The sequence below is a fragment of the Solanum lycopersicum genome, chromosome 1 (genome assembly GCF_036512215.1).
Source record: "Solanum lycopersicum chromosome 1, SLM_r2.1".
Taxonomy (NCBI): domain Eukaryota; kingdom Viridiplantae; phylum Streptophyta; class Magnoliopsida; order Solanales; family Solanaceae; genus Solanum; species Solanum lycopersicum.
Window position 1 is genome coordinate 91,075,243 of NC_090800.1, and position 27,968 is coordinate 91,103,210.

Here is a 27,968-nt window from a genome sequence, read left to right on the forward strand (position 1 = left end):
ACGATACTACCGAAGCCAAAGTCCCCATTCATTTCTGCAACGCCCGTAACGCTTCCACTCGATTTTACACGACAGACACGTCCTTGTTCAAAACTCATTATTCTTATTACGTGGAACTCCCTCTTTATTTCACTTTTTATTTGATTATGCTCAAAAAAAAAATTCATCTTAAAATTATATATTTCCTTCGTTTAAATTTACTTGAAAAAATTATTTTTAAATATTAATATTTACAAAATATAGCGGTCCAGGGTGCATATATCTATGTTTGTCCCCGTATAAAAAAACTTTAAAAGAAGCTTCCGTCGTTTACTCCCAAAAACAAATCCCCTTTTTCTCCATTAGGAAATACAGCAGAGCTAGTGTCAGACAGAGCAATGGCGGGTGAAGAAGAGAGTTCACTGGACGGAGGAACGTATTCGGAACTACTATTTGCCGACGACGATGATGGCCTAGCAGGATGTTTCAATTTCACTAATTCATCTTCCCCGAAAATGCTCTGTTTTGGTACTGATGCTCCTATACTTGAAACTTGTTCTGTACAAACATCAGAACAAAAAACCCCAAAATCTGAACTCACATGCAGTGGAGATTCACCATCTGCTTGTTCAAGTAGCAACATCAGCCAGCCTAACAACTCCAATGTATGTAAGCATTTTAATTTAGTAGTAGCAAATTTTTTTTGTTGGTTTTTTTGATTGTTTGTCCTTTGTGCAGAAAAGGCGAAATGGTGCAGAGAAAGAACCGGTTGAAAAAACAAAAGGTAGAAATCAGAGAAATTGCAAGAGGACAAAGATGGTAGAAAATTCAAATGTGACAACTCATGCAAAGGTCAGAAAATAGATCGAGTCACAATTTTCGCATCTCAATTTCTTCTTTTATAATTTTAAACAATAATAATAATAATGTAATTGCAGGTTAAGAAAGAAAAGCTTGGTGAAAGAATCACAGCATTACAACAACTTGTATCTCCCTTTGGCAAGGTTCATTTGTATTTCGTGTGTAATTTAATTGTAGTGAATGGTGGTAATATATATATTAAAATGGATGTGAAAATGCAGACCGATACAGCATCAGTGCTACATGAAGCGATGGGATATATCAGGTTTTTGCACGATCAGGTTCACGTCTTGTGTTCTCCTTACTTGCAGCGCCAGACCCAGAGACAGTCTCCCTCTTTACGTGTAAGTACTTTCGTTTTGACCAATTCACTTTTCACTAAAAAGTCCTCTTTTTTACTACTCGACTAGTTACAGGTACAACAACCTCCCTTTCCTTCCAGCCCTCATTTTTATTGATACTAGTTCTTTTTTAATAATAATATACATTATTGTGACCATGACCTGTTATGTTAAAATAAATGTGACACAGGAGGGCGGGGAAACGGAAGCATCGAGAAATGAGGTGTTGCTGAGGAGCAAAGGACTTTGTCTAGTGCCAGTAGAGGTGAGTGTCCATGTAGCTGATACTAGTCTCAACGGCGCTGATTTTTGGTCACCTGCCGCCATGATGAACAATAATAATAGCATTACCCAATGAACAATCCCTGGGCTCTTCTTTTTCATGTTTTTGGTGACCCCATTTTTGGATGATCAAAACCACTGCTTGGGTGTTTGTTGGAAATTGTATAACTTCTAGGGAAATGGAAAAGCGTTACTCTTTTTTTCAGTTCTAAAAGGATTCGTCTCGTCTTTAATTAATTCTTGTTTCCCTACTTACAATGTTATAATTACTCCTATATAACATCATCGATGAATGATTTTCTATAAACACAAGGGGTAACATAAATCCTTCATATCATTGTACTCCTTAGTTTCATGAAATTACTAATTTAATGATGAATTAATGGGAAAAAACATAATTAAAAGGTTTAGAATTTCAGCCTCGTGTAGAAATCTAGTGAAAATAGTTCAAAATCGAGTTCTAGAATAACAAATCACAATTAAGGAAATATCAGCACTTGATACCAGGCAAAGTGGCAAGGAAGAAAATAGTAGATGGAAGTGAACGTAGAGTTTTTGTTTTTATATTTATTTTTAGTAATAAGGTTATTAATCATATAATAATGTTATTATTTATAGTCATAATGATTTAATAAAATGTTATAGTGTATTACCAATTACTTTGAATATTATTGTAAAAAATAATTACTTTAATAATATCAAGATATAGTTGATAATTACAATTTGTAGCTACGTGTTATAGGGAGGAGAAAGGCGAGCGAGACTGGAGAGAGAGCAGATGCGAGTGAGAGAGGGCAAAAGAGTAAAAGAAATGTATATTTAAATAGGTTAGCTAATTGTATATTATACATATATATATATATATATATATATATATATATATATATATATATATATATATATATATATATATATATATATGTAGCAAGAGAATGGGAGATGGAGGTTAGAGGCGAGCGAGATTGGAAGAGGGAGGAGAGAGGCGAGCAAGAGAGAACAGAGAGTTGGAGAGAGGTGAATTATATATGCATTTATATATGTGGCGAGCGAGAGAGGGCAGAGAGCGGGAGAAGTGAATTGTATATGTATATGGGTTGATACTTGTATATTATACATATGTATTTGTATATTCTGACAAATTATACATATACAAACGTGACTGATCATATAAAATTGAAGTCAGACCACATAATTAATATATAATGTTAATCAGGACTAGTAATTACAACAAACTATATCTATGATGAGTAATTAAGTAATATAAGTTTGTTTAATTTTTCTTAATTAATATGATAATATATTCATCAAATGATTATTATACTAGTTTTCGATTTCTATGTAAGATATTCATATGATATCAAATATGTAAACTATTTAACAAAAAAATTGAAGAAAAAAAAGTATAATATTCAAATTATGAAGAATATTAAAATTCAAACTGAATAAAAATGAGCAGTCAAAAAACGAGGGCTATAGTGAAAAATATAAAGGAAGAAAAAAACTTAAAAAGATAAATAAAGGGAGAAAATGTTGAAAAATAAACAATACACTAGTTATTTTGTGGGATAAGATTCAAAGTTTTGGGTCATATATCAATCGATTTGGTTCGATTTTAAAGTATTTTGGTTTAGTTTATTATTACCGTTTATAGGTTTTTAGACATGCTAAATTGTTGTAGAATAATTAATAGATAAATTTATCGGGTGTTGATTTTTCAATTATTGATCGTTATTGCTTTAACTGTTGAGATTTAAGTTTGACACACTTAGAAACTCATTGATAATTACTTAAAAATAAGATGACAAAGCAAATTAACCATGCACATAAATTAACAAATTGCATTTCGCTTAAAACAAATACATACATATTATAAAATAATCGAGAGTTTGAGACAATCAAAAATTAAAAAAGAAACAAAATCCTATGTCAAAAGCTTTATATACCAAGTGATATTAATATCATTTATTAATTTACTAGTGAATTAACAGTTAACCAATTAAGAAAACTCGGTAACTTGATAATAAAAAATATAATTATTCCTGAAATTGATAAATCAATAATTCATTATCGATAAATTAATATATATATATTTTTCATTTGAATTATTGATTTCGGTTTAATTTTGAACAACCCTAACAACATGATGTCCAGAGTTCAACATCAAAATCTTTTATTAATGTAATTTAGAATTTAATATTAAGATAATTGTTATTATATGAATAAGTGTATCATAAAATTCATCGACAAATCAAACACAATAAAATTATACTTGAGCTAAAATAACATAAATATGAAAGACTTTGAAACGAGCTTTACGAATTGATTGATCAAGAGTTTGTATACTATCATATGCAAAGCTTACGATGCAACTGTTATATGTTAATTTTTTTTGACTATATTGAAAAATAAATATCACTTGTGAAAAATTATTTAAATCAATAATCTTTTTCAAAGATATTAATAATTTATATATTTATCAAATATAAAATGTATTAACTCACCATAATCTAACACAATTTTCTACGTTCTTGTTATATAGAATTTCTTGAAATTCAGTTTTTTCAATTTTGAATTGTAAATAACACATTAATGTTGTATAAACATTTTAAACAAATTATAAAATAATATATTCTAGTTATTTATTAAAAAAAAAAAGAAAACGTCTAATTTAGAAATGAATTAGCCTGAAAAGTAAAATTTAACATAAGTAACAAAGTTTTAATCACGTGCTTATGATATCACATTCATCAGCTTTAATGATTACTTGTGCACTGTTTATCAATTGGAAATAATTTTCCCATATAGTGTAATTATAATACAATTTTTAAGAATATTTTATCAATTGGAAACAAATTTTATATATATTATTGTAATTATAATATAATTTCAAAAAAAAGAAAAAATATAAGTAATTTTTTCTGCATATTATTATAAAAATTAACTTATATCCACTGATAATGGACAAAAAAAACATTACACCGTTAGTTCATTTTTAAAAATAAAACCAGAAGACCTTTTATTAAATTAGATAAGCGTAAAATAAAGCTTGAGCCAGACGCGTTTTAATGCGCAATATCTCCTCTTTAGTATAAAAGAGTATAGTTAACTCATAATATTATCAGCGTTTCAATTTCAATTCTCAGAACTGGGAGACGAGCATGGAGGAACCCTCACGCACTGCGAACTCCGGTTCCATTTCAAAACGATCCTCAAATTCAAATCGGAGTAACAATAGCAACAAGAAGAAGAAGAAGACGAGTCAAAATACCCTAGGCATGGCCTGGGGTGCCAATTCTCGCTCTGCTTCTCGTCCCGCCTTCAGTACTTCACCTTTCTCCAATTTTGGCAGGCAAAATATTACTTGCACTAATTTTCCAAAGTTTTCTACATTATCTTGAATTTTTGTATACTATCTTGAATCTTGGTAAACTCTGTTGAAAATTAGTTAGTTTTCAAATGACTTTTATCAATCAAGAAAGTTTTGATCTTGCTTTTGAAAACTTTGATGTAGTTACATGGCCGTCAAGAATCAGAAGCTTCACGACCAGTTTGAGGCGGAGGCATCAAGCACTTCTATCAGTGGTCCAAATTCTTCAAAACCTATATTTCAGGGCGTATCCATTTTTGTTGATGGATACACGGTTCCTTCCAGTCAGGTTTAGTACATTATGGTTTCTTTCTGGTCTATTTCATGTGATTTTCTTGCCGGGAATTAATATGATATGGTTACTTTAAGATTTATGACTTAAAAGATCCTGAATTGAACTATGAATGATGTCGAATATTGTTTCATCGATTAAAAACTTCTCTAACTTTTGAATTGGGAGACTAAAGATTACTTGTATTCAAACATCCATCTTCATTGTAATCAATACCTTGATTTTCTCATATGGATGATTAGGTTGCTTCTCTTGTAGTTTATTGATGTCAACAATATCTTTCCAGGAGCTTCGAGGATACATGTTGAAGCATGGAGGCCATTTTGAAAATTATTTTTCTAGACGTCGTGTTACTCATATAATCTGTAGTAATCTTCCTGACAGTAAGGTCAAGAATTTAAGGTCAGCTGTAAAACAAAGTTCAATCAGTTTCTTATTTTGCATCTCTGCTGAGAATAGTAGTTGTAATTTTTTTCTAAGATTTGTTTGAATTTGATATAGGTCCTTCAGCAGGGGACTTCCAGTAGTCAAACCCACATGGGTGTTGGACTCTGTCGCTGCAAATAAGCTTCTGAATTGTAAGTTTATATTACTATGACTTGATTTTTAATGCAAACTAGCAAGTTGTCCACTTCTTTACTTATTAGCTCTTCTATCGTTGTTTTGTTGTTTTCAGGGGTTCCTTATCAGCTTGATCAGCTCGCAAGTGAAGTTAATAACCAGCCTAAGCTATCTGCTTTCTTCACAAAAAACATTGCTATTTATGATGATACGACAACATGTTCAACTGTCCAAGCCATATCTAGAGTTGGGAGCCCATTGTCATATTCGGGACCATTTGAAGATCCTATGTCAATTGAAGAGTGGCAATCTGCAGTAGATTTGGAGCATTGTGCTCTACAATCTAAAGATCTAGTGCAAACAGACTACAATGAAGATAGAGTTGAAGAGTCAAGTTGCAGCATAGAAAGGCCAGAACTGAGTGATGCTGCAAGTGGAGATGGAAGCCAAGCTCCATTTTCAGAACCTTCCGGTCCTCATAACAATGCATCAGTTTGTAGCGAATGGATGAGTGATCCTGTTAACGTGGGCCCATCAAATTTAAAGATTCCCAGGTCTCCTAATCAGCAACATTCAACTCTAAATGATGCTAATTTTGTGGAAAATTACTTTAAGGTACATATGTTGCTATCTTGATATTGGCTTTGCTCTTGCTAGGACATTTTGTATTTATCTCCCCAAAAAAACAAAAAGAAAAAAAAAATAACAAAAAAACGAATTGTAATACTCTCAAGTTCATTTTTCTTTTTCCCTTATTGCTAGAGGCGTTAAAAAGTTAGTTTATAATGTTATCATTGTTAAGTTAATTATCATCACATATTACATCATCTCTCTGCAAATATAGCCTGGATTTTGGAGCTCACATGTAAATTTCAATGCGGACTAATAAGTCTGAAAATGGCTTATGAAGTCGATTTTGAAAGATTTGTTAGACTAAACATCCAACCTGGACTTCGATGCAATGGGTCAAGTAACTTAGGATGAACTCCCCTGGATGCCCTTTACACAAATGACGTTGAATGTGGTACACACAATATATATATGGGATATTATGTATCTGCAACACCTTTGATAGGTGAAATGCCAGCATGTGTAATGTTTATCATAATAGGGCACCAAAGAGGGGCCTTTCATGTGCAAAAAGCTTTTGCTCTAAGGATAGACAAGGCTGAGCTCATAAACATAAAACAGGTTTAAGGGTGATATGACATTGGTATTCTTTTTCACAATAATTGCCAAAGCGGTATCCACATGCACAAAGCAACCGTCTCTTTTTGGGTGCACATAGCAACCGTCTCTTTTTGGGTTAAAATTTTCTTTAACAACTGACCATTTTATCAACTATTTTATGCTTTTGCTTCTGCTGTTGCTGGATATGGGATGACATAATGATGGACCTTTCAAGGTTGTGGAAGATCTAATCTCAATTCTTTCTTTTCAGTTGAGAAAAAACAGAATACTAAGAATCAACAGCCAACTCATCATACCTCGATTGTGTTGCTTATATTACTACTGTTAAATTCTTGGCATCCAGATTTTATTGGGCCTTCTGATGCAATTAGATTACTTGCTTTTGCTTGTGGATCTGTTATTTTGAATTTGTTTTTTTGCAGCTATTGCATTGTATAACTAATATATACATGAATGTATGTGCACATTGATAAGTAATTGCATATCAAATACTAAAAGCACCTTCTGACAAAGTGGTTGACGTATTCCTCGTGTGCTTTTGCCTTCAGCATTCGAGGTTGCATTTCATTGGCACCTGGAGAAACCGGTATCGTAAACGATTTCCTAGTTCCCCTGGTGGGTTTAGATGCACAAGTTCAGGACCTAGTTCTTCAGCAACAGCAAATAAGACAATGATTATTCATGTGGATATGGTAATTTCTGCTTCGATGATCTAGAAACTTGACTTGTCTTAATGTTGTTATGACTGCGTCTATGGTCTGGTTCCTCTACCTTCTCACTCTCCCTGATCTAAAGGAACCTGCTATATATGTTATACTACCCGTCTCTGTAGATTATTCTCTGTACTAAAACAATCAGTTCAACTTTACTTGTTCAGGATTGCTTTTTTGTGTCTGTGGTCATTAGGAATCGCCCCGAGTTGAAGGATAAACCTGTTGCCATTTGCCATTCAGATAATCCACGCGGAACAGCTGAAATATCTTCAGCGAATTATCCTGCTCGGGGTTATGGTCAGTCTTTCAGTCAGTAATTCAACCTTTTCTTAAATATTATCCCATGTTCGGAATTTGATCGTCATTCAAGCTTTTTTCTTATAGGAGTTAAGGCCGGAATGTTTGTCAGAGATGCCAAGTCATGTTGCCCTCACCTAGTCATTCTTTCTTATGACTTCGAGGCTTATGAGGAGGTGGTCATGATATTTCAGTTTATTCATCTTGTTCTTTTTCCCTTTTAATTGAATTCTTTTGTATTTGGAATTGAGTCCTATAAAATCTGATTTCCTTTGCAGGTTGCTGATCGCTTTTATAACATATTGCACAAGTACTGCAACAAAGTGCAGGCATGGCTTCAAAATTGCTTGTTGAACAACTTCTTGATGTTCTTTTCTCTCGATTGATAATTGCTACTGAATGCAGGCCGTAAGTTGTGACGAAGCATTTCTAGATGCCACTGATTCCGGTGTAGAGGACATTCAAATTTTTGTCTCAGTGATCAGAGAGGAGATTCTTGATGCGACAGGCTGTACTGCTAGTGCTGGTATTGCTGGGAATATGCTTATGGCGCGTCTTGCTACTAGGATTGCAAAACCAGATGGGCAGTGTTACATCCCTGCTGAGAAGGTAGCTTATTTCAAGCTGTCTATTTGATGTATGAAGAGGGGGGAGATCTTATGTCTTGATCTTTGTCATCTAAATATGTTAATCTTCTACTGTATCACAAAATATATTTTGCTGCTACATCTTTATTGATTACATGTCATTGCTTTCGCTTAACTATTTGTAGTTAATCTCTTCTTACCCGATTGTCCACTAGGCATTGTAAATTTGCATGTACTTCTAGAAAGGACATATCTGCAAGTCAAATCTGATTTTATAGGCTCCACTGTCATAAAGTGAAGTTTCTGCCAGGGCTTCTCCATGCCCTTGCAACGTGAGCTGTTTCTCCATTGCCACATGAGGCTTTTTTTGGTTCACTTTGTTTATGTCCATCCTTTTCAAGCATGATTACCTTTTCCGCTGCAAGAATCTGGAGTTAGATGGAAATCAACATGAATCCTTGAATATTTTACTAATTTTTAAAAATACATTACAACTTTCTCATTACCTTATAAAAAGGAAAAACAATCTACAAGTATTTTATTAAGGATAAGTCCCAGAACAGGGCTATTTTGATCACTTAGCTTTGTCCCGTTACAAATATTGTTCTATATCAAACACATTTCTCTTGTCTAAATCTTTGTTGATTTACTCCCTTTTTGATCATCTTACATTTTAGTGTCTACTGCATGTAGTGGCATAAGAGGAAAACAAAGACTTAAAGATCATTATAGAGAAGTGAAATAATTATTGTGCTGATTTAGCTTGTTGACTATATTAGGTGGAGGAGCACCTGCGCGAACTTCCAGTAAAAGCACTTCCTGGAATCGGTCACGTGTTGGAAGAGAAGTTGAACGGGAGACAAATCACAACTTGTGGGCAGCTGCGTATGATTTCCAAGGTTCTCATTGTTTAGTATTTGTTTCCTTCTTTAATGTATTGGTGATTGCTCTTGCGGTTTTGATTTTCTATCTAGTTATAGTTTCTTTACAAGTAGCCCTGCTTTGCATCTCTTTTGATCTGGTTTCCCTAGGATATGTTTCACACTTGAAGAACCACTACAAGGGCACTTCATGAATCGTTGGATCTCTTGCAACAGAGATCTTCTTGTTCATTGTATATTTGCTGGTATATTTGTTTATAAAAATAATAAGATAATGGTATTTATTAAAACTAGTAACAGGAAGGTACTGCAAATTGTATCAAAGCATATGTTTCTAAGAGTTAGTAAGCAGAATTTCTCCCAAGCCGGGTGGCCTAGCATTTAGGATAAGGAGTGACAACTTGGTAACTAAGGATTACAGTCTAGCATGGACGACATTAGTTGAATTATTTCGACCTTCCTACGCTATGGAAGGAGGAGGAGGGGGTTGTGATGGTGTAGTGTGGTTTGATACCTAGGCCAGTGGGAGTTGCAGGTATTCAGTGGATTAATCTTCTTGTTTAGATGCCTTATTCATCCAAAGCTCTCCATGAAACTATATTTTCCATTTCTTGTGAAAAAAGGTTTCAAGTTTAACAGGCTATCTCAACTGGATATCTATCAATGAAAAATGAGGTTTGTTATTCATGCTGTCTGCTTGAGTCAGAGTCCTCTTTGCCATCTTTTGGGGATGACATGCATTATACTCAATGTTGGACTATATGTATCTCCCACTCATTTGTTGTGTTTTCAGGAAACTCTCCAGAAGGACTTCGGTTCTAAAACTGGCAGTATGCTATGGAACTATAGTAGAGGGATAGATGATCGGTTGGTTGGCATGATACAGGTTAGGATTTACAAAAAATGTCTTACTTTATTGCTTTTATTTGTAGGCTTTCTTTTGGATTTTTGTCATAGTCACATAACTGACTCACGAACTCCCATTGACTCCTTTATTTCACTGTTTCTTATTGTTTTGAATATTGGTGACTTGCTTAATGATTGATGAGTATATGTTTTGCCTCCTGTGCTGCTTGTTGCTTCTAACCTGCGTCATTGGGTTCTGGTGCCCATATAAGTAGTCTCTCAAGTGGTATTGTGTGTGGGTGTGTTTATATATTTATTATATTTTCAGAGCAAGTTTTGGTTCCGTTTCAAATGTAGTAAGTAGTACATATACACTTGCATCGTATTTCTGTAGTGGTCTTAAAAGCTGTTCTAGTACCTGTCAAAACGAAGCAAATACCCGTTACATGCTTCGCGAATCTGCATCAATCAGTCATGCGGGTACAAGCGAAATATATTAACTTCTCAATAACGTTTGCAGGAAAGCAAATCCATAGGTGCAGATGTTAACTGGGGCGTGAGGTTCAAGGATCAGAAAGATGTTAGATCTCCATTAAATATCATATTGTTTTGTGCCTTTGTACTAATGCTTATTGACAGTAAACGCCTTCTCAATTCAGGTACAATGTTTTCTGTTAAACCTTTGCAAGGAGGTTTCATTACGTTTGCAGGGGTGTGGAGTGATAGGGAGGAAGTTTACCTTAAAGGTCTCTCTGTTTTTTGCCTTATGAAGCCATTATTTTTTATTCAGATTATTGTTCATTATTGAGTTTTTTAAGTATAAACTAGTTGTATAGTTGGTTCTTATGATGCTTTTGCATTTATATTTATCAACACAGATAAAGAAAAGAAAGGGCGATGCAGGGGAGCCAGTAAAGTATTTGGGCTGTGGTGTTTGTGATAACTTGAGCCATTCTGTCACGGTATAATATTTTCTGTGATCACCTTGTGCTCTATGTTTTCTAACTGAAGAAATTTCTGTTTCCTTTAATTGCATTATACCACTTGTAGGTGCCACTGGCTACAGATAGTGTTGATGTGCTTGAGAGAATCGTTTCACAGCTTTTTACGACTTCACACGTGGGTAATTTGCTTTCCCTATGTGAATGATACACTTTAAAATAAAGGTCCAAATCCTCACCCAAAAGTGTGGCCTAGTGGTTCAATGAACTGGGTGCAAACCTTGGAGATCATCCAGTAAAAACAAAAAACACTTGGTGATTTATTTCTAGGGTGATTGTCAAAATGGAAATAGATTATCTTACGAAATTTTCACTGATCTCAATGTCATTTCAATGTAAATGGTGTGTGGATTATCCTTCTTACTTCCATTTTTTTTAATCTTGCTACATCTGTGCCAAAATGATTATCTGATCTGCTTTGAGAGTTGAACAAATAATTTCTTACTGTAATTCTTAAATATTTTTTGTCATATGAAATGGGAAAATATAGAATTGTATTGTTTTTCATATACTTCTAGTACTAGATTTAACTCTCAGCAGATGAATTAGTCAAATTAAAAATAAAAAAAGTAGGTCATATCAATTTGGGATGGAATATCAGCTTTTTTTGTGCGACATTCCGTATCCGAGCAACTTTCAGTAAGCTAATTCATTTGATACATGATGTTATTAAGGAAAAGACTGAGCTAATCCTTTGAGCATCCTGTGCTTCTTGTTTCTTATCCTTCTTCCACTTCTGTGCGCCGTTTGATTTTTGGATGAGTCAGAATAATAATCGTAAGTCCGCAACCTTCTTTAGGGCTGAGGTAATGTCACTGTATTTTCACTCTTTCATATAGTTTTTGTGTATTGACACAGACAAGCTTTTCTCTACTGATATTTCTGTGCTGATAAGCTCAATAGAGGGAGAAATGGTGAAGAGCAAAGATGCACGTTTCGTCACATGCAGAAGCTCGACCACTTGTTTTCATGATTTTAGCCAAGCAAGAAATAAGATTTTTCTTTGAGAGTTATATTAACCAAAATTTCTTGAGATTTGCCCCCAAGGCCTAGCTCGAGTGGCAAAAGGTGGAGGATTTGTAGCTTAGGTCGCAGGTTCAAGCCCCACACCATGCAAAGCGAAGCCCGGCATTTAAGTGGAGAAGGGTAGAGGGTCGGGCCAATTATCCACCGAGTTTAGAAAGCTGTGATTGGTCCAAAGGGAGGGTCACAGACGGATTTCTCGGTTATCAAAAAAAATAATCTTGAGATTCGTCTTTCATATTAGAGTCCGAAGTGTTAGGATAGTGAATAGAGCTCAGAGACCTTTTTTTTGTTTCCCTTCAATACCCAAGAATGTAGCAGTATATTTTTTTCTTGAGTTGGGGTTGAGATCTGGCAGAGAATGCTATTTGCATGTAACTTCAAAAAACCTTATGTATAGCCTGAAGGGAACTAAAAATATACTGGTGCAGCTCTGATGCTGATGAAACTTTTAAGTGCAATTTTGGTGTTCTTTGGTTTCTGCATTAGCGGTTTTTCTTTTTTCACTTAATTTTTAAACGTATCAGAATCAATGAAGTCATGGTGAATTTTGAACATTGCAGACCAAAATTTTTCTTTAAGGATGTTAGAATTCCCTTTGGACCAAGTGAATTTAGAGTAAGAAACTTAGATTTTTCTTCCACATCAACCATTTCTTTATTCAGCGACAACAAAACATGTACAGTGTGATCTCAGTATGACTTGTAGTCTACACTGTTTCTTCTTCTAATATAAATGCTGTTTTGACTATTGCTGTGCAGATGTGGAGGACATACGAGGCATGGGATTGCAGGTCTCAAAGCTTGAAACTGCAGATAGTTCCAAGCAAGGTCTTTTCTTTGCGTTTCATATCTCTCTCTATGCCAGTTATGACGATGACAGTATGTCATCTATGAACTGGCTTTTCTTCTAATTAATTTGACATAAATCCAGGCAAAGAAAGATACTCCATCAGATCTTGGCTCACTGCTCCCTCTGCTAAGACCAATAACCAAAACAGAAGAAGTAGTCATGAGAAAGGTGCTGATGCAGGTTTAACTTTTTCACTTATTTTCATTGGCTTGTCCAAGTATTTATTGTCTATAGTCATGCCTATTACTTGATAGAAGTATTTCTAACACACTTAAACTGGTACTGAAACTCTATTGCGGTTCGTTGCACTGGCTGTGTTCTAACTCATGAAAAGTGGTAGACCTTTTTTAGGGATCTCTTTAATTTATGTGTCTAATAAATACTTGAGGACATCATAATTGTTTATCTTAGATTTTTCCTTTCTCTGTACAACATGAGAAACTCTGGAATTTTTATTGCAGCAGCATTGATGGATATGAAATCTGTTTCTTAATGCTTCTGTTAAGAAGTTAGTATGATGGGCTTATGTTGTTTCTTCATGTCAATTTATTCCAACATCAATTCTCGTGATTTCAACAAGTTCTTAACTAAAAAGTGTCGTCTGAACTTGTATTGAGTTCATTTCCACTGAAGACATGTTGGATGAGTCTGAATATCGATATGCTTCTCTTATATTGCAGCTAACAGTAAAGACAGTGTTGATGAACGCCAGGCTCAGTTGCAGGGTGATTGTAGTACACCTTTCATTGAAATGACTGCAGTGTCGCCCTCTGGTACTGCTGGAACTCTGCCTCCTATGAACGAACTTGATATAGGAGTTATAGAGTCTCTTCCTCCTGAGGTCTATTCAGAAATTAACGACATGTATAATGGAAAATTGGCTCATTTTATTAATGAAAAGAGAAGCAAAGGTGAGGATGCATTCTTTTAATTTACAGAAGGCAGTTGGTTAACCCAATTAGCTTATAATATATACTATTTTGTTACAAGATTTTGCCTCACTTTAAATTTGGCATATCAGGAAAAGAAAACATATCTTCTGTTTGCCCTGTTGCACCTGATGAAGCTTTTGCCGCTCATGAGGTATCTTCAATTTTTCTCCTCTTCTTGGGCCAGCTTAGTATTTGTCCTGGTTTAATATTGGTGATGATGTTTATCTTGTTTCTACAACCTCATGGTGTTGATTCTGGTGGATATATTTGAAGCATCAGTATAATGAAGAGGAAATCCAAGTGGTCTCTCATCCTAATAAGCTTTTTGCTGATATGAAAAGTGAGACACTCTCTGATGCTACTGTACCAAATATGGACGTGGTTATTGATGCTCCTGTCTCAGGAGGCATCAGTCTAATGCCCTCTTCTCTAAGTCAAGTAGACACCTCGGTTTTTCAAGAATTGCCTGAGGAGTTAAGGACGGATATACTTGAACTCCTCCCTGCACACAGGAACACTGAATCTTCACTGGATGCTTCCTTGGTCTGTGCTAATAATCAGAACTGTAGTCCTTCTATTTCAAGCATTGACTTGTGGGTTGGAAATCCACCTGAATGGATTGACATATTCAAAGCCACCAATTGTCAGATTTTGTGCGTTTTGGCCGAGATGTATCAAAAAGCAGGGGCAAAGAAACAGTTATCTTCTGTATTGCAGAGGACTATGTCTAAGATTTACATTCTCCCTGATGTCGGCACTGATGGATGGGATGAAGCTGTTAGTTGCTTATGCGAGCTTATCAAGCAGTATCTAAGATTAAAAATTTCAACTGATATTGAAGAGGTTTACATATGTTCTTGTCTTTTAAGAAGGTATGTACCAGAGAGTAGACATATCTGCAGTATGTGTTCATTTTCTTCAGCACATCTATTTTCTTGCCACTTGCTTCTGTATTTCTATTCCTCTTTGCGATCTTAAATTTCTTTCTTCATACTATTGTATTCCGTTTTAACATCCTCACTCATCATAATTGCACATCTACGTACTAGTGCATCTATAGGTCGATGCATGACATCATCTCGAGCAACCTTCTCTCTTTTTATCTTCATTGCATGCTATTTGCACCTTTTGGCAAGTGACCATTTTAATCTTAGCAAATCTTGTATGAAGGCACATTCATTTTAAGAATCCGCATCTGTGTGACATTCATCCTATGGATATGTTGGACTTAAGCAACCTAACACTCACTATCATGTAACATTATCGGTCTTATAGTTGCTCTGTAGAACTTACCTTCACTTAGGCAGCCGTCCTTTACAGCATAACACCCTGGTAACACATTCCCATTTCAACCATCCAGTTTTATTTTTATGAGTAACATCTTCATTTATTATTCCATTCTCTTGAAACAACAAGCGTTGGTGTCTAAATTGTTTGTATTTGGGCACCACAATTTTGTCAAGTCTCTAACTTCGCTCTTTTGACTAAACATGGTGCATATATTCACTTTTACTTCTATTTTACCTAAGATCCTTACTCTCTAAAAGGCTTCTCCATAGTTCATTCCTTTGGTTGGTTTGTTGATTCACACTATCATCAGCAAATAGCATCCACCATGGGACCTCATCTTTATTGTGTTGGTTAGCTCAACCATAACTAGGATAAAGAAGTCGGGGCTCAATGTTGATACCTAGTGTAGACCCACTGTTCCGAGGAACTCTTTTGTATTTGTATCTCCTACTGTTACTCTCATGTAAGTGACAACTCCTTAGTACATGTCCTTTATGACATTGAATATTTAATGTGAATTCCTTTTGTCCACAATAAATATATAAATAAAAAGTAGTATGTTGTTATTATCAGAATATAAGTAGTATGTTGTTATTATCAGAAATGTAAGTATTAACACAGGAAATAGGGCCTCTCCGGTCGTTTACCTTCAAACGGTGTGACATTCCCCACAACAGCTGGTGAGGAAGATTAACTGGAGCTTGAAAACTGTCTTTTCAACTTTTTCCTCCTTTTTGTCATTTTTTCTGGTGCTTTTGGTAGATACCTTGTCTAGCACAATGATAACTTCTCCTCAATATTTTTGTTGTTTAAATATTTTGGATTCCTTTTTGCATTTTTTTTTAATTTTTTTTATAAAAATAATACTATTACCTCTTTTACTGCAAGCAGTAGCACAAGTAAACATGGGAAGTGTAACAGGGAAAATGCATTTGTGATTGTTATGAATGAAAACCAGGTCTGACATTATTGAAATTGTGATATCAGGTTAACTGCAAGGTCAAAAGTTTTCATAGAAGTTTACAACAACTTGCTTCCACATTTTCAGGTAACAATAAGTAGTTTCATTTATTTTCTTGTTGAGATGTGTATCCATATATAGTGTTTTTATAAAGAAAAATATGGTTCGGATGATCTTCTTCCCAAACTTGTCTTTCTGACTCTCAGTGGATATCATGAAATTTAGCTATGTTTGCTGGCTGTCAGCCTTGCAAGATTAAGTACATGATACTAATTTAGGTTCCTTATGGTTTTTGCTTATACTTACAGTCTGAAATTGTATCACATTGTAAAATTTTTCCCCTTGTTTATGACATGTTACCAAAAGAATGAAATGACTTCTATGCATTGTTGAAGAATTTCTACTAGATATTTTGATTAATCATTTTTGCTGAAAACTGGGCAGGCTGTCGTGCTGTTCTCATTAACCCATTGCTTGATATGGTTTCTTCTAGATTCTTTCTATCGTTCTAGGGTTAGTTTTACTTCTTAACAGTTGTTTAAGATTCTACTATGTGGAGAACCACTTCCAACGTTTTGTTCGGGGCCTGTGGAACATGACTTGAATGAATTACTACGTGCTCATTTATTCAGCTATCATTCTTTTGGTTCTCATGTAAACAATTCAAACAAGTTCTTTTTACATAATAAGTAACAATACATGCGGGTGATGATATTTCGTAGAATGCTGTGTGCGGGATTACAATTTTGCAGTCTATGTTGCTTGAACTCTTCAAAATGTTGACGGGTGTGTGTCGGATCCTCCAAAAGCAGTGCGTTTTTGGGGATCCGACTCAGGTGCGGCAACAATTGTGGAGAGTACGAGCAACTTCGCTTGCAGTAGTTACAATGCATTGTGATACTTCATTAACGAATATTGGAAAATGTAATTGAAGTCTGCCCATCTAGATTGTTATATGGGTGGCCAATTCCCCACCATATCTGGTACTAGTGTTGGATGTTGACTATTTTCTTTGATGCCAAACCCATCAAAACTCCTTCAAGTCTGCAAAATAGGGAGTCTGCTAACATATGTTGCATGGAGAAGTGTTCCAATCTTTCAGTTAACAAGCGTGTTGAAGTCCACAGTGGCTGTGGGAGGGAAATTCGTCTCTTTATATGGTCTGGGGCAATCCTCACCTCATGAGCTAACTTTTTAAGTTGAGGTTGGCCAAGGTATCGGAGCAGAAAGAATTAAGTAAATAAAAATGTGCTTTCTGCAACAACTTAGCTTTAGAATAGCTGATAACATACTTCATCATGGTACTAGAGCCACACCCAACCTAATTTTTGGTTTACCCGATGTTAGGCCCCCAACTTGAATTGTCCACGCTCAAAATGTTCAATCCTGGGCATGCGAGGGGGTGTGGAAGTCCCGTATCGGTTTTGTGAGGAAAAAATCTCGTTATATGGTTTTAGGAAATCCTCACCTCACAAGCTTGATTTTGGGGTAGAGCTAGGCCCAAAGTCCACTATTAAAGCGGTTCCACAGGTGTTTCTGTTTTTCTTAAGTATGTAATGGTCTCACTGTGTATGTTAATTAGTTTGTTCCTTTTCCCTTTGTAATATAAGGGTGTCAAGTTAAGTAGTTACTTACTGCATCAATAGGATTCAGGGCTGTTCTGGTTGGAGTTGTCTTTGCAGCTAAGTAGCTGTCCACGCTCAAAATGTTCAATCCTGGGCATGCGAGGGGGTGTGGAAGTCCCATATCGGTTGTGTGAGGAAAAAATCTCGTTATATGGTTTTAGGCAATCCTCACCTCACAAGCTTGATTTTGGGGTAGAGCTAGGGCCAAAGTCCACTATTAAAGCGGTTCCGCAGGTGTTTCTGTTCTTCTTAAGTATGTAATGGTCTCACTGTGTATGTTAATTAGTTTGTTCCTTTTCCCTTTGTAATATAAGGGTGTCAAGTTAAGTAGTTACATACTGCATCAACAGGATTCAGGGCTGTTCTGGTTGGAGTTGTCTTTGCAGCTAAGTAGCTTTCTTTTGTCCTCCTTTTTAATTAGTAACTGCAGGCTTTTAACTGCAAAACAAGTTAAACTTTAGATGATACTTAAAATTTTAATTGTAGTTAAAATCTACTTTTTAATAGTGGTTACAGAAGACTTGCTTAAAAAGGTTAAAGTATAAAGGTAGGGCATCTTCTGATATATTGTTATTATATCTGGATGAGAGAAAATGTGAAATAGCTATACAATAATATGAGTGTGACATCTTAGAATGTCTTTGAATTTAAAACCATTGGTTTAGATGAATAACAATCTTTTTTACAACAACAAATTCATGTTTAGAATCTACTTTAAGATGAATTTGTGACCTAACCTGATCAACTTTTTATCTCAATTTGTAGGCATCGGTTAGTGAGAACTATGGTGGCAGCTTTTACATTGCTTCTGTGACGGAATGATGCGTGGCATGCCTTCTTTGCCAAGAAAAGTGTCAGGTGCTCTATGCCTACAAGTCCGCACTCTGCCTGCTCACTTGTTCTACTTGTAAATTGTGTATCGATGCAAAGGACCTCTTGTACAAGAACTCACACCTGGTTTAGCAGAAGATCTTATGAACTTCTGATAGTACCACATGATGTTAGAAGAGTCCTTGTTATCTCTGACGTCCAGTCTCCCATGATAGTGCCTTTGGTTATGCATGTGAGTGCTTCTTCATTCTACACTAGCAATCTTCTTTGAATTTCCTGGAACTAGTTTCTTGATGAGCATTTACTAAAAATGTGAAAAAACTATATTATCAATCTTGCTTTTGATTCCTTGGCAAATTTATTGAATATGTAAGTTCTCCTTATTCTTGATTTTTCTTCTTCCTCTCTGCTCATGTGTCTTATAAGTACCTAGATCTGTTCTTGATTTTAGGATATACTTCCTTAACACGTGTACTTACTTTAACAAGTTTGAAGAAAATCCAGAAAATCACTTGAATTAATCAAATTGTAAGAATCGATTCTGGAAAAGTGAAGTATTGTCCAAAACCCAAAGTTCAAGAACCGACAATACAACTCTGAAAATTAACAAAGAGTCTAACCCCCCAAAACGAGGTTTTTAGTCCTATTTATAATAAGACTCCTAAAAATAAAGGGAAACCTAAATAAAGAGAACTTATGTGCAAAACGCGTCTCGAGTCGACGACCTCACCGACGGACTGTCGACTCCTCCGTTGGTCCATACTTCAACTCTTTTTCAGCTGCTATCTTCTCCATCATTCTGTTACCATCGACAGACCCAAACGACGGTCCGTCGATGGCCTTCGTTGCTCCATACTTAGAATCCTTTCAAAATCAGGTACTGGGGCTACATTCTGTTAACACCAACGGTTTGCCAGGAGACGACGGACCGTCATCCCTTCCGTAGCCCCACACTTGGTCAGAATATCCCGATCTTTCCGTAGCAACATAAATCTTTAAACAACGGTCGCCACCTACGGACCGTCGATGGCTCCGTAGGTCATCACTTCTGCAAATTTCAGCAGTCTTCAGCGTTTTCGTTTTGGACTGTTTTCCTGCAAACACAGAGAAAAATACATTAAATCAAAGAGGCCTTAGACACACACTAAACTTAAGGAAAAAACATTGAAAGTACCGTGAGACGACGGTACATCAGTTGTAAAAACTTCTATTTTGGTATGCTGTCGAGAAAACTGGTTGATGGAAAGCAGTGCCTGTATGTTCTCGACTTGCTTGGTTCTTCTGTTTGAGAATATATTTATCTGCCTTTATGTATGCTATGCTCTTCCCACTTCTCTCTCTTCTTTTCTAGTTTTATTTGCTTGTGATGATAGTGCTTGTCTTTTATTATATTATTACAGAAAGGAATTCTAGTAGTCTGTCTTTATCTGTACTTTGGCTTTATTGGTCAGGCCTCACTACACTCCAACTGCTGATTGGAGTGAGGAGCAGTTTCCATGGTTGTGGTTGCTAAGATGCAGTGTTGAGGCAGATTTATGATTGGTGCTAAGTTCATGTTGACCTAAAGTAAGCGCTAGAAGAAACACTTTAGAGTTCATTGGACTTCTTGGACGGTAATATCTTATGATCTGATATGACTATACCATACTTTGGTATAATAAGTCATTTTTATTGTGTTTGCATGTCATAAGATGTTAGAAACTGACTCTTTTTTCGACTGAAGTTATTCATCTTTGCAGGTACTCAACTTTTTGACCTCATATCACTGCTCCAGACAACACTAAACATTATTATCCATTCTTTACTGTTCGAGAAACTTTCAGAAGGTATGTCGTTTTTCTGAATATATCTTTTGTACTGAACACTGTTTGTTTTGTGCCGAGTCAGGTAGATAATTTTCTGAATTTCAGGTAGATATTTTGAGCAGACTCAGGTGAAAATTTGCTTACATGAAAAAGGGTGGCCTGTCACGGTCATAATTGAAGCATATATGCAAGGGTAATCCATCACCAGGTTTGACCATGAAAATTAAAGAATACCTGCTCCTGCTCTCATATTACTCTCCACGTTTCGCCATTGCATTTTTCAAACAACGTGCAGCATATGTTTAACAACAGCTGAAACCGTACTATTGCTTTTCAAAAATTTTGAATTAATTACATATGTCAAGAAGTTATTCGGTTCAAATGAATCATATCTGCGCGCTCCATAGCTATAGTTTCGTTTGCTATGAAGGTTGCGGTTCGTATATTTCTATCTGTTTGTATAGTTCACATGGGAATATACACATAGGTATGTACTATATACAAATTTTGTATTTATACATTTGGGAATTTTCTGAAACTTCGTTTGTATATTTTGCTTGTCAATATATAAACATGATAATATTTTATTATGAGTTTTTCATAAATTGTATACAAATAGCTAGAGTAAACATATATAAAATTATGTATTTATACAATCAGGAATTAAATTATATAAATTAGGTGAATAGCAAGAATTGTAGTTGTGAATTAAATTTTCTTAATTACAGCTATAGTATTTAATGTAAGGTAAATGTTCGTTATTCTGGATAATTTTCCCTTCTTATTAGATGCTTTATTCTGGATAATTGTCCCTTCTTATTAGATGCTTATATCTTAGTCCCATGGATTTGGTAGTCCTGTTGATTGATTTTTGAATTGTGTCCTAGCATGCTGTCGAAGAAATTCTGTTGTAATTTTCACACTTTATTAACTATTATGTGTTTAAAAATTCCTGGAGAGAAATTTCTAGACAGAGAATGTGGGAAGACTAACGAATTAATATTCGTGCTGTCAAACTGAAAAAAAAAGAACAACAGTAATTAATAACTTTGTAATCTGCTGGTAGTAAATGGATATATATATACACAGTTTGATAGTTATGCGTTGATACAAGGATAATGAACTCTATACCAAAAAATGAACATTTGCAGTGTAGTCGGTATGTCTAATTTTTAGTCCAACTTATATTCAACTCTTGTGCAACTTGGGTGAAAGGTAGGTGGGTCAAAATTTTCATATCAAACTACAACATGGACTTTGTACAAGAAGAAAGAAACTTTGTTTACATGTCTCTTTAGTGAGAACACCAATTTGTGTGTGGGTTGGAGGAAGGGAGGCATGTTATTTCCGACCAATGTGTTTGATCGCTATGTGAAAGACTCACTTGAAAAAGCAAAATGAATTAAGTAGGAAGAACGGCGATGTGTTGCAAAATAACTAATCTATCTATTAATGTAAAAAATTCGCATTAAATTGTGACATAACTTAGTGTTTGACTTTATTAAATTTTGCATGACTAATATCTGAAAAGAATAATATGAAAATTTGTGTGTTATTATTATGTACATGATCAATAGAATATCTATCGATGATATTTTTTTAAAAATCCTTTAAACTAATTAGTTCTCACATTAAATGTTGTTGTATAAACTATATATCATATAACAATCTTTTTTATTAATATGCTTCACCATTAATACTTGTAGTTCATTGTTTTATATGGTTACAATTTTTAAATATTCCTTTTTTTAAGAAAATGAAAAAGAGATATAGATGGGCGGTGTTGCACAAAAGAGTCTAATATTTTCAGTTTTGACTATGGTACGAATAGGGATCGAGTTTTCGTCCTTCCTTTGGAGCTGATGGAGGAATATAATTACATCTTTGTTTGACTTTTGTGAAATTGTTTCATAACATGCGCCACATTTATATACCTGTATGATTTAACGTTTTCAAACCAAAAATTATTCCAATCTTTGAAAAATAGAATTTCAATTCTTCTTAAATATTAGTCAAAAGTACAAGGACATCAAAAGTCAAAGAAACATACCTTTGTTGCACTTGTGCGTAACCAAAACACCAAACCTCCATGCTACTTTTTGTCACCTTTATATATTTGACATATCCTTCTTTCTGAAACACACAAATCAAACAACAAGAATTAGAATTTTAGCATTTTCTGGTCGATCGCTCTCTTGCAAGTGTTTGGTCTACCACAAAAAATCGTAAAATGAATAAGAGTATTTTCAAGTCTTTTCTAAATGCCTTTGCAATGATACTCCTTTTTGTGTGGCTTTCAAATTGCATAAAAGTGGAGGGGTTAAGAAACCTCAAGGAGGAACACTCTCTGATTATTTCAGTGGTAGAGAGTTTAGTTAAACAGAAAGCATATTCTGGGCCAAGTCATAGGGGTAGAGGTCACTAGCTAGCTAGCAAGCTTCAAGTTTTGTTTCATTCTTTTTAAATCTTCTTTTATATCATAATTTTAGTATTTATGTCATTCATTCTTTTTTGTAATTTATGTAAAACACATGCATAATCTAAAGAATTACTTTTCTTATCTCATTTCTTACTCACTCTAGAGTCTAGACCTGTCGTAATATGATGTATATAAAAGCATCTTATAAAAAAATATTATATATATGTGTGTGTGTTAAGTATCCATAAAAAACTTAGTTGGGCATAAAAGAAGGCGAAGTCGCTTAAAATATCATTGCGGTAAACTCATGGCCATTTGATTCCATTCACTTTTAATATTCAGGTTTTACATATTTCTTAAAAAGAACTAATGATCGACATGAAATATTTTACTATAAATCTTTATATTAATTGATATATAGTCTTAAATCTTAAAAAAAATGACTTCGTCAGTAAACAATTAATCTCGAGAGTAAAATAGAAAAAATAAATATAATCGAACTAAAAGAGATCTTACCTTCAATGATTGAACTAGACTTCTATATCCAGATTAAAATTGGACTTAAACGTCTTGGGGTTTGGGCCTCAGATATTTGTTTCTTGGACTTGGGCCTAACAAAACATTAAAGTTTTGTAGTTTATCCATGCAAGAAAAGTGTGATTAATGGGAAAAAGCTTTTTGTGGCTAGAGTTTGGAGTTTAAACTATTTTCACTTGTCAACAAAAAAAATTTCGTATTTAACTAACGATATTTTTATCTAAACTTATTTCAGCTTATGACTATTTCTGAATTATATTTTTGTCTGATTTGAAGTTGGACCATTAATTAACCCAATTGTAAAGTTAGCCCTACTACTTTGTGTTAGATTAAGGACCAAAACATAAGGTCAAGTAACTTTTGAGGGACCAAACCAATGACCTAAGAATAGACCAGCATTAAATTGTGGAACAGATAATTACGACACATCTCATTTTGTTTATTCTCCTTATTTTTTTAAAAAATAACTGTTTAAAATATTAAACATTATAAACATAATTTAATTATTAAGAAAAATTGGTAGAATCGATTTAATGCATTAGAAACTTTTACTTAACCGGCCATACACAACTAGTACATTGGACCATCAAATCTTCACGCTTTCCCCCCTTATTGCCCCACTTGTCGTCCTCTCCTAATCAAATTAATTATGTTAGGCTCACAAAGAAAAAAAAAAGTTTTAGATTTGTTCCGTTGTGATAAGTAGTCTTTCATTTGTTTTACGTATGAGTTTCCTTGGTAAGTTAAGGAGCGCTTTATCCTAATGTGAGACTTCAAATTTAGTCAGACTTCAATATAGATATCATATATGGGTGAGAAAAAAAGGTATAGTTGTCATGTGTAATATACTAATTTTCTTGTTAACATTAATTGATCGTATGATTTTGTGATTATTTTGTCCAACCATCAACTTAACGGATCTTTATTTAGGACGTAGTTCTCTACTATAAATACATAGTCCAATGATCGATTTACACAAGCACCAAAACAACAAACATCGATATATACACATAATTAAATGGCTAAGTTTTTATTCATTGTAATTTCTTGCTTTTTTTTCCTAGCATTCCAAAAAGGAAACCAAGCACTTACCGTAACGTACACAGTAACAAATAGGGATCCAAATTCATCTGGAGGCATTCGATTCACAAACGAAGTTGGCATAAATTACACCAAACAGACCCTGGCCAATTCCACTAATTTCATTTGGGCAATTTTTCAACAAACAGCTGATGCTGATAAGAAACAATACACAGCTCTCAATGCTTTTGTTGAGAATACTACTAATGGATACATTGCTTATACAGTCGGCAATGAAATTCATTTAGGCACAAGTTACATTCAGTCTTATTCCGGGAACATTAAAACAGAGCTCACTGGAATCCTATTTCATGAGGCAACTCATGTTTGGCAGTGGTTTGGTAATTCCTCCACTCCAGGTTAGTGGCGGATCTAGACTAGACACAACGAGTTCGTTGTGTCTAGATTGGACTATATGTAATGTATATTTTATATTGCTATTATAAAAAAAACAGAATTCACTGATTCGTAATCCAAATTTGTGAGTGCTTGCAGGGGGATTAATAGAAGGGATTGCGGATTATGTGAGACTAAAGGCGGGTTATGTGGTTAGTAACTGGGCGAAGAACGGTCAAGGTACGCGATGGGACGAAGGTTATTCAGTCACAGCACGTTTTCTGGATTATTGTAATGGTTTGAGAAATGGATTTGTGGCAGAATTGAATAAGAAAATGAGGAGTGGTTATAGTAACAATTTTTTTGTTGAATTGCTTGGCAAGACACCAGATCAGCTTTTTGTTGATTACAAGGCCAAGTATAATAATACTGCTTAAGCCTTTTATGTATTACATGATCGTATATATATTTTAATGAACAAAATAAGGTGATCAGTTTTGGATTACCTAGACATTTATGTTATATTAGTGTTGTCTTCAGTATACATATGAGAAAAAATCAGATTACATGAAGATATAAAGCATGACATTTCCTTATCATTATTAATTTTTTTGTGAGATAGAATCACATTTTAATTTGGTATCAGAGCAGATAAAGATTCTGATATCAAAGATAGAATATTTGGGGGAAAAAATCAAATCCGAACTTAATAATACATATTAAGATTGTTTGTCTATGGTCTATATTCCCTATCGATTAATTACTTTTCTGAAATATAAATTGATTTATCTTGCTTCTCAAATTTGATTGACGTATATTCTAGGAGTTCTATTCACAATTACTATTGTACATGTCAATCATAAATTGCTATAATTAGTGGATACATTTTTTTTTTTGGGCCTGCATAAAGATGACTATCTATTAAAATATTCAAATAATTTCGGGTTAAAAAAATGTTATCAATTTTATCTAGGATTTAGACCTAATGTCAATCGATCAGGACTGTGCTTTCTTAATCTTGTTTAAATATTCCTTTAGTAACTTCTTTTTGACCTATTTTTACTTGTCTATCATAGTAAAAATAGATATTCACTTTTACTTGTTCAGTTTGAAAGATCAAGAAATAATTTAGTATTTTATACCTTTTATTCTTTTTATTAAATAATATTCAATACTTAGATGATTTATCTAATCAATAAAGTTTATATAGTAAATTTATTATTTTATTTTTACTTTTTAACAAGTGTATCAAATCAAACATTAACAACTAAAGATAAACAAAAGGATTACTAATTTGTATTTTGAATGCGTTAATGACTTGATTACTCCAAACGCCAAGGAAAAATGAGATTGATTTGAGAAGCCATACAATATAATACACAATTGAATAACTGAAGGATCAAGCAAACTGTATAATGAGTATATTTTTTAAAAAGCAGTTTGAAATTTTCATTTCTCTTACTCGACGGCTTTTAACGACAACTTTTAATTTGATGTTTTTTTAAAAAATAAAAAATAAAAAAATGAGAGAGACAAATTCCATTGGTTCTATGGTCAAATTCTGTACGTATGTTCACCAGCACCTGAAGCAAGGCCTTTTATATATTTTCATATTTTACACCTTTAGCCAAGCAAAAAATGATCTAAAACAAATGTTAATTTTGGAAAATAAAAAAGATATTAATTGGTTCTTTTTAATTATTTTTTCCAATAAATGATTTGTAGTACTATTCTTGAAGAAAGATATTAAATAATTTAGTAATAATCCGTATGATTATTCATGTTATTATATAATTTCTTGATTGAGTATACCCAAAACTCAAAAACATATTCGTACAGGATCCGACGAAGAAAAATTAATTAAAATTTATAAATTATATTTTCCCCATTTTTCTTCTTTTTCATAGTAGAGAACTTATAATATCTGATCGATAAATAAAATAAAACAAGTTGCTAAAACAGGAAAGAAACTGTAATATATAAAAGGGATTATGGAATGAGAAACCTCCTATCACACTCAACTGACTATGTGTTTCTTTTTAAAGAAAAAAAAAATTGTGAATACTCTATTGACTTAGTCCCAGTATAAATATTTTATGTTTATAGAAAAACTTATATATAAGTGATTGTTTTTGCCAACTTTGAGCAAAAATATGGCTAAAATGACTTCTTTTCTTGCTTCTTTGATAATTATCCTTGCAATATTTACCCAAAAAATCAATGCTGTCGATTACACGGTGACCAACAGGGCCGCAAACACCCCTGGTGGTGCCCGTTTTAACAGAGAGATTGGTGCACAATATAGCAAACAGACATTGGCAGCTGCCACTTCCTTCATATGGAACATTTTGCAGCAGAACTCTCCTGCTGACCGCAAAAACGTGCAGAAAATTAGTATGTATGTAGATGACATGGGTGGAGTAGCTTACGCTGTGGGCAACGAAATTCATGTTAGCGCCAGGTATATACGCGTAAAAATTGTTTAGTACCAATGCATATGACAGAAATTTCAACTGTGTCATGTAAATTCATGTCTTTTAGGTATATTCAGAGTTACTCTGGTAACGTTAAGAGAGAGATTACTGGAGTATTATACCATGAGAATACTCACATTTGGCAGTGGAACGGGAATGGACGGGCTCCAGGTGGATTAATTGAAGGGATTGCTGATTATGTGAGGCTTAAAGCTGGTTATGCACCTAGCCACTGGGTGAAACCAGGGCAGGGTGATCGATGGGACCAAGGATACGACGTGACTGCTCGATTTCTTGATTACTGCAACAGCTTGAAAAGTGGGTTCGTAGCACAGCTGAACAAGAAGATGAGAACTGGATATAGTAATCAGTACTTTGTTGACTTGATGGGAAAAACGGTTGATCAACTATGGAGGGATTACAAAGCTAAATTCCCAACAATGAATGAACTTGTCTAACAAGAGCAAAAATAAAAAATATTACTCTAATGCCTTTGTACAAATTCAAGGCTATATGTGTCATTGTCTTGTTCAACAATAATAGTAAAAAAAAAATATAATAAGAATAAGCACAAGGGATTAATTACAAGTTGTCTCACTCGTAT

At 34.2% G+C, this 27,968-nt stretch overlaps 4 protein-coding genes across 16 annotated transcripts; all 4 read left to right on the forward strand.

The window, feature by feature from the left end:
- The first annotated feature begins 216 nt into the window (after positions 1 to 216).
- Positions 217 to 1,696, forward strand: LOC101257027 (transcription factor bHLH113). Its single transcript, XM_004231341.5, has 5 exons — positions 217 to 644; positions 718 to 831; positions 918 to 983; positions 1,062 to 1,184; positions 1,372 to 1,696. The coding sequence occupies exons 1-5, from the start codon at positions 378 to 380 to the stop codon at positions 1,537 to 1,539; spliced, it is 738 nt and encodes a 245-aa protein (XP_004231389.1). The 5' UTR covers positions 217 to 377; the 3' UTR covers positions 1,540 to 1,696.
- A 2,793-nt stretch (positions 1,697 to 4,489) lies between these two features.
- Positions 4,490 to 21,108, forward strand: LOC101257318 (DNA repair protein REV1). Of its 13 annotated transcripts, none has more exons than XM_010316908.4 (26): positions 4,490 to 4,812; positions 4,975 to 5,119; positions 5,409 to 5,524; positions 5,624 to 5,700; positions 5,799 to 6,298; positions 7,423 to 7,566; positions 7,752 to 7,884; positions 7,972 to 8,060; positions 8,163 to 8,213; positions 8,290 to 8,493; positions 9,251 to 9,370; positions 10,146 to 10,238; positions 10,719 to 10,778; positions 10,858 to 10,944; positions 11,077 to 11,160; positions 11,249 to 11,321; positions 12,984 to 13,052; positions 13,156 to 13,254; positions 13,755 to 13,985; positions 14,096 to 14,157; positions 14,280 to 14,878; positions 16,284 to 16,344; positions 18,648 to 18,945; positions 20,165 to 20,326; positions 20,437 to 20,539; positions 20,624 to 21,108. In XM_010316908.4, the coding sequence occupies exons 1-23, from the start codon at positions 4,622 to 4,624 to the stop codon at positions 18,702 to 18,704; spliced, it is 3,345 nt and encodes a 1,114-aa protein (XP_010315210.1). In that variant the 5' UTR covers positions 4,490 to 4,621; the 3' UTR covers positions 18,705 to 18,945; positions 20,165 to 20,326; positions 20,437 to 20,539; positions 20,624 to 21,108. The 13 variants fall into 13 exon arrangements, with proteins under 13 accessions (XP_010315210.1, XP_025884135.1, XP_010315208.1 ...); XM_026028350.2 differs by having other exon boundaries at positions 20,628 to 21,108; XM_010316906.4 differs by having other exon boundaries at positions 20,453 to 20,539.
- Positions 21,109 to 23,464: 2,356 nt separating this feature from the next.
- Positions 23,465 to 25,412, forward strand: LOC101249214 (uncharacterized). Its single transcript, XM_004230681.5, has 2 exons — positions 23,465 to 24,913; positions 25,050 to 25,412. The coding sequence occupies exons 1-2, from the start codon at positions 24,493 to 24,495 to the stop codon at positions 25,325 to 25,327; spliced, it is 699 nt and encodes a 232-aa protein (XP_004230729.1). The 5' UTR covers positions 23,465 to 24,492; the 3' UTR covers positions 25,328 to 25,412.
- Positions 25,413 to 26,858: 1,446 nt separating this feature from the next.
- LOC101249498 (uncharacterized) lies at positions 26,859 to 27,949 on the forward strand. The gene is made up of 2 exons (XM_004230682.5): positions 26,859 to 27,351; positions 27,432 to 27,949. Exons 1-2 carry the CDS (start codon positions 27,044 to 27,046, stop codon positions 27,820 to 27,822), a joined length of 699 nt encoding a protein of 232 aa, XP_004230730.1. The 5' UTR covers positions 26,859 to 27,043; the 3' UTR covers positions 27,823 to 27,949.
- Positions 27,950 to 27,968: the final 19 nt, after the last annotated feature.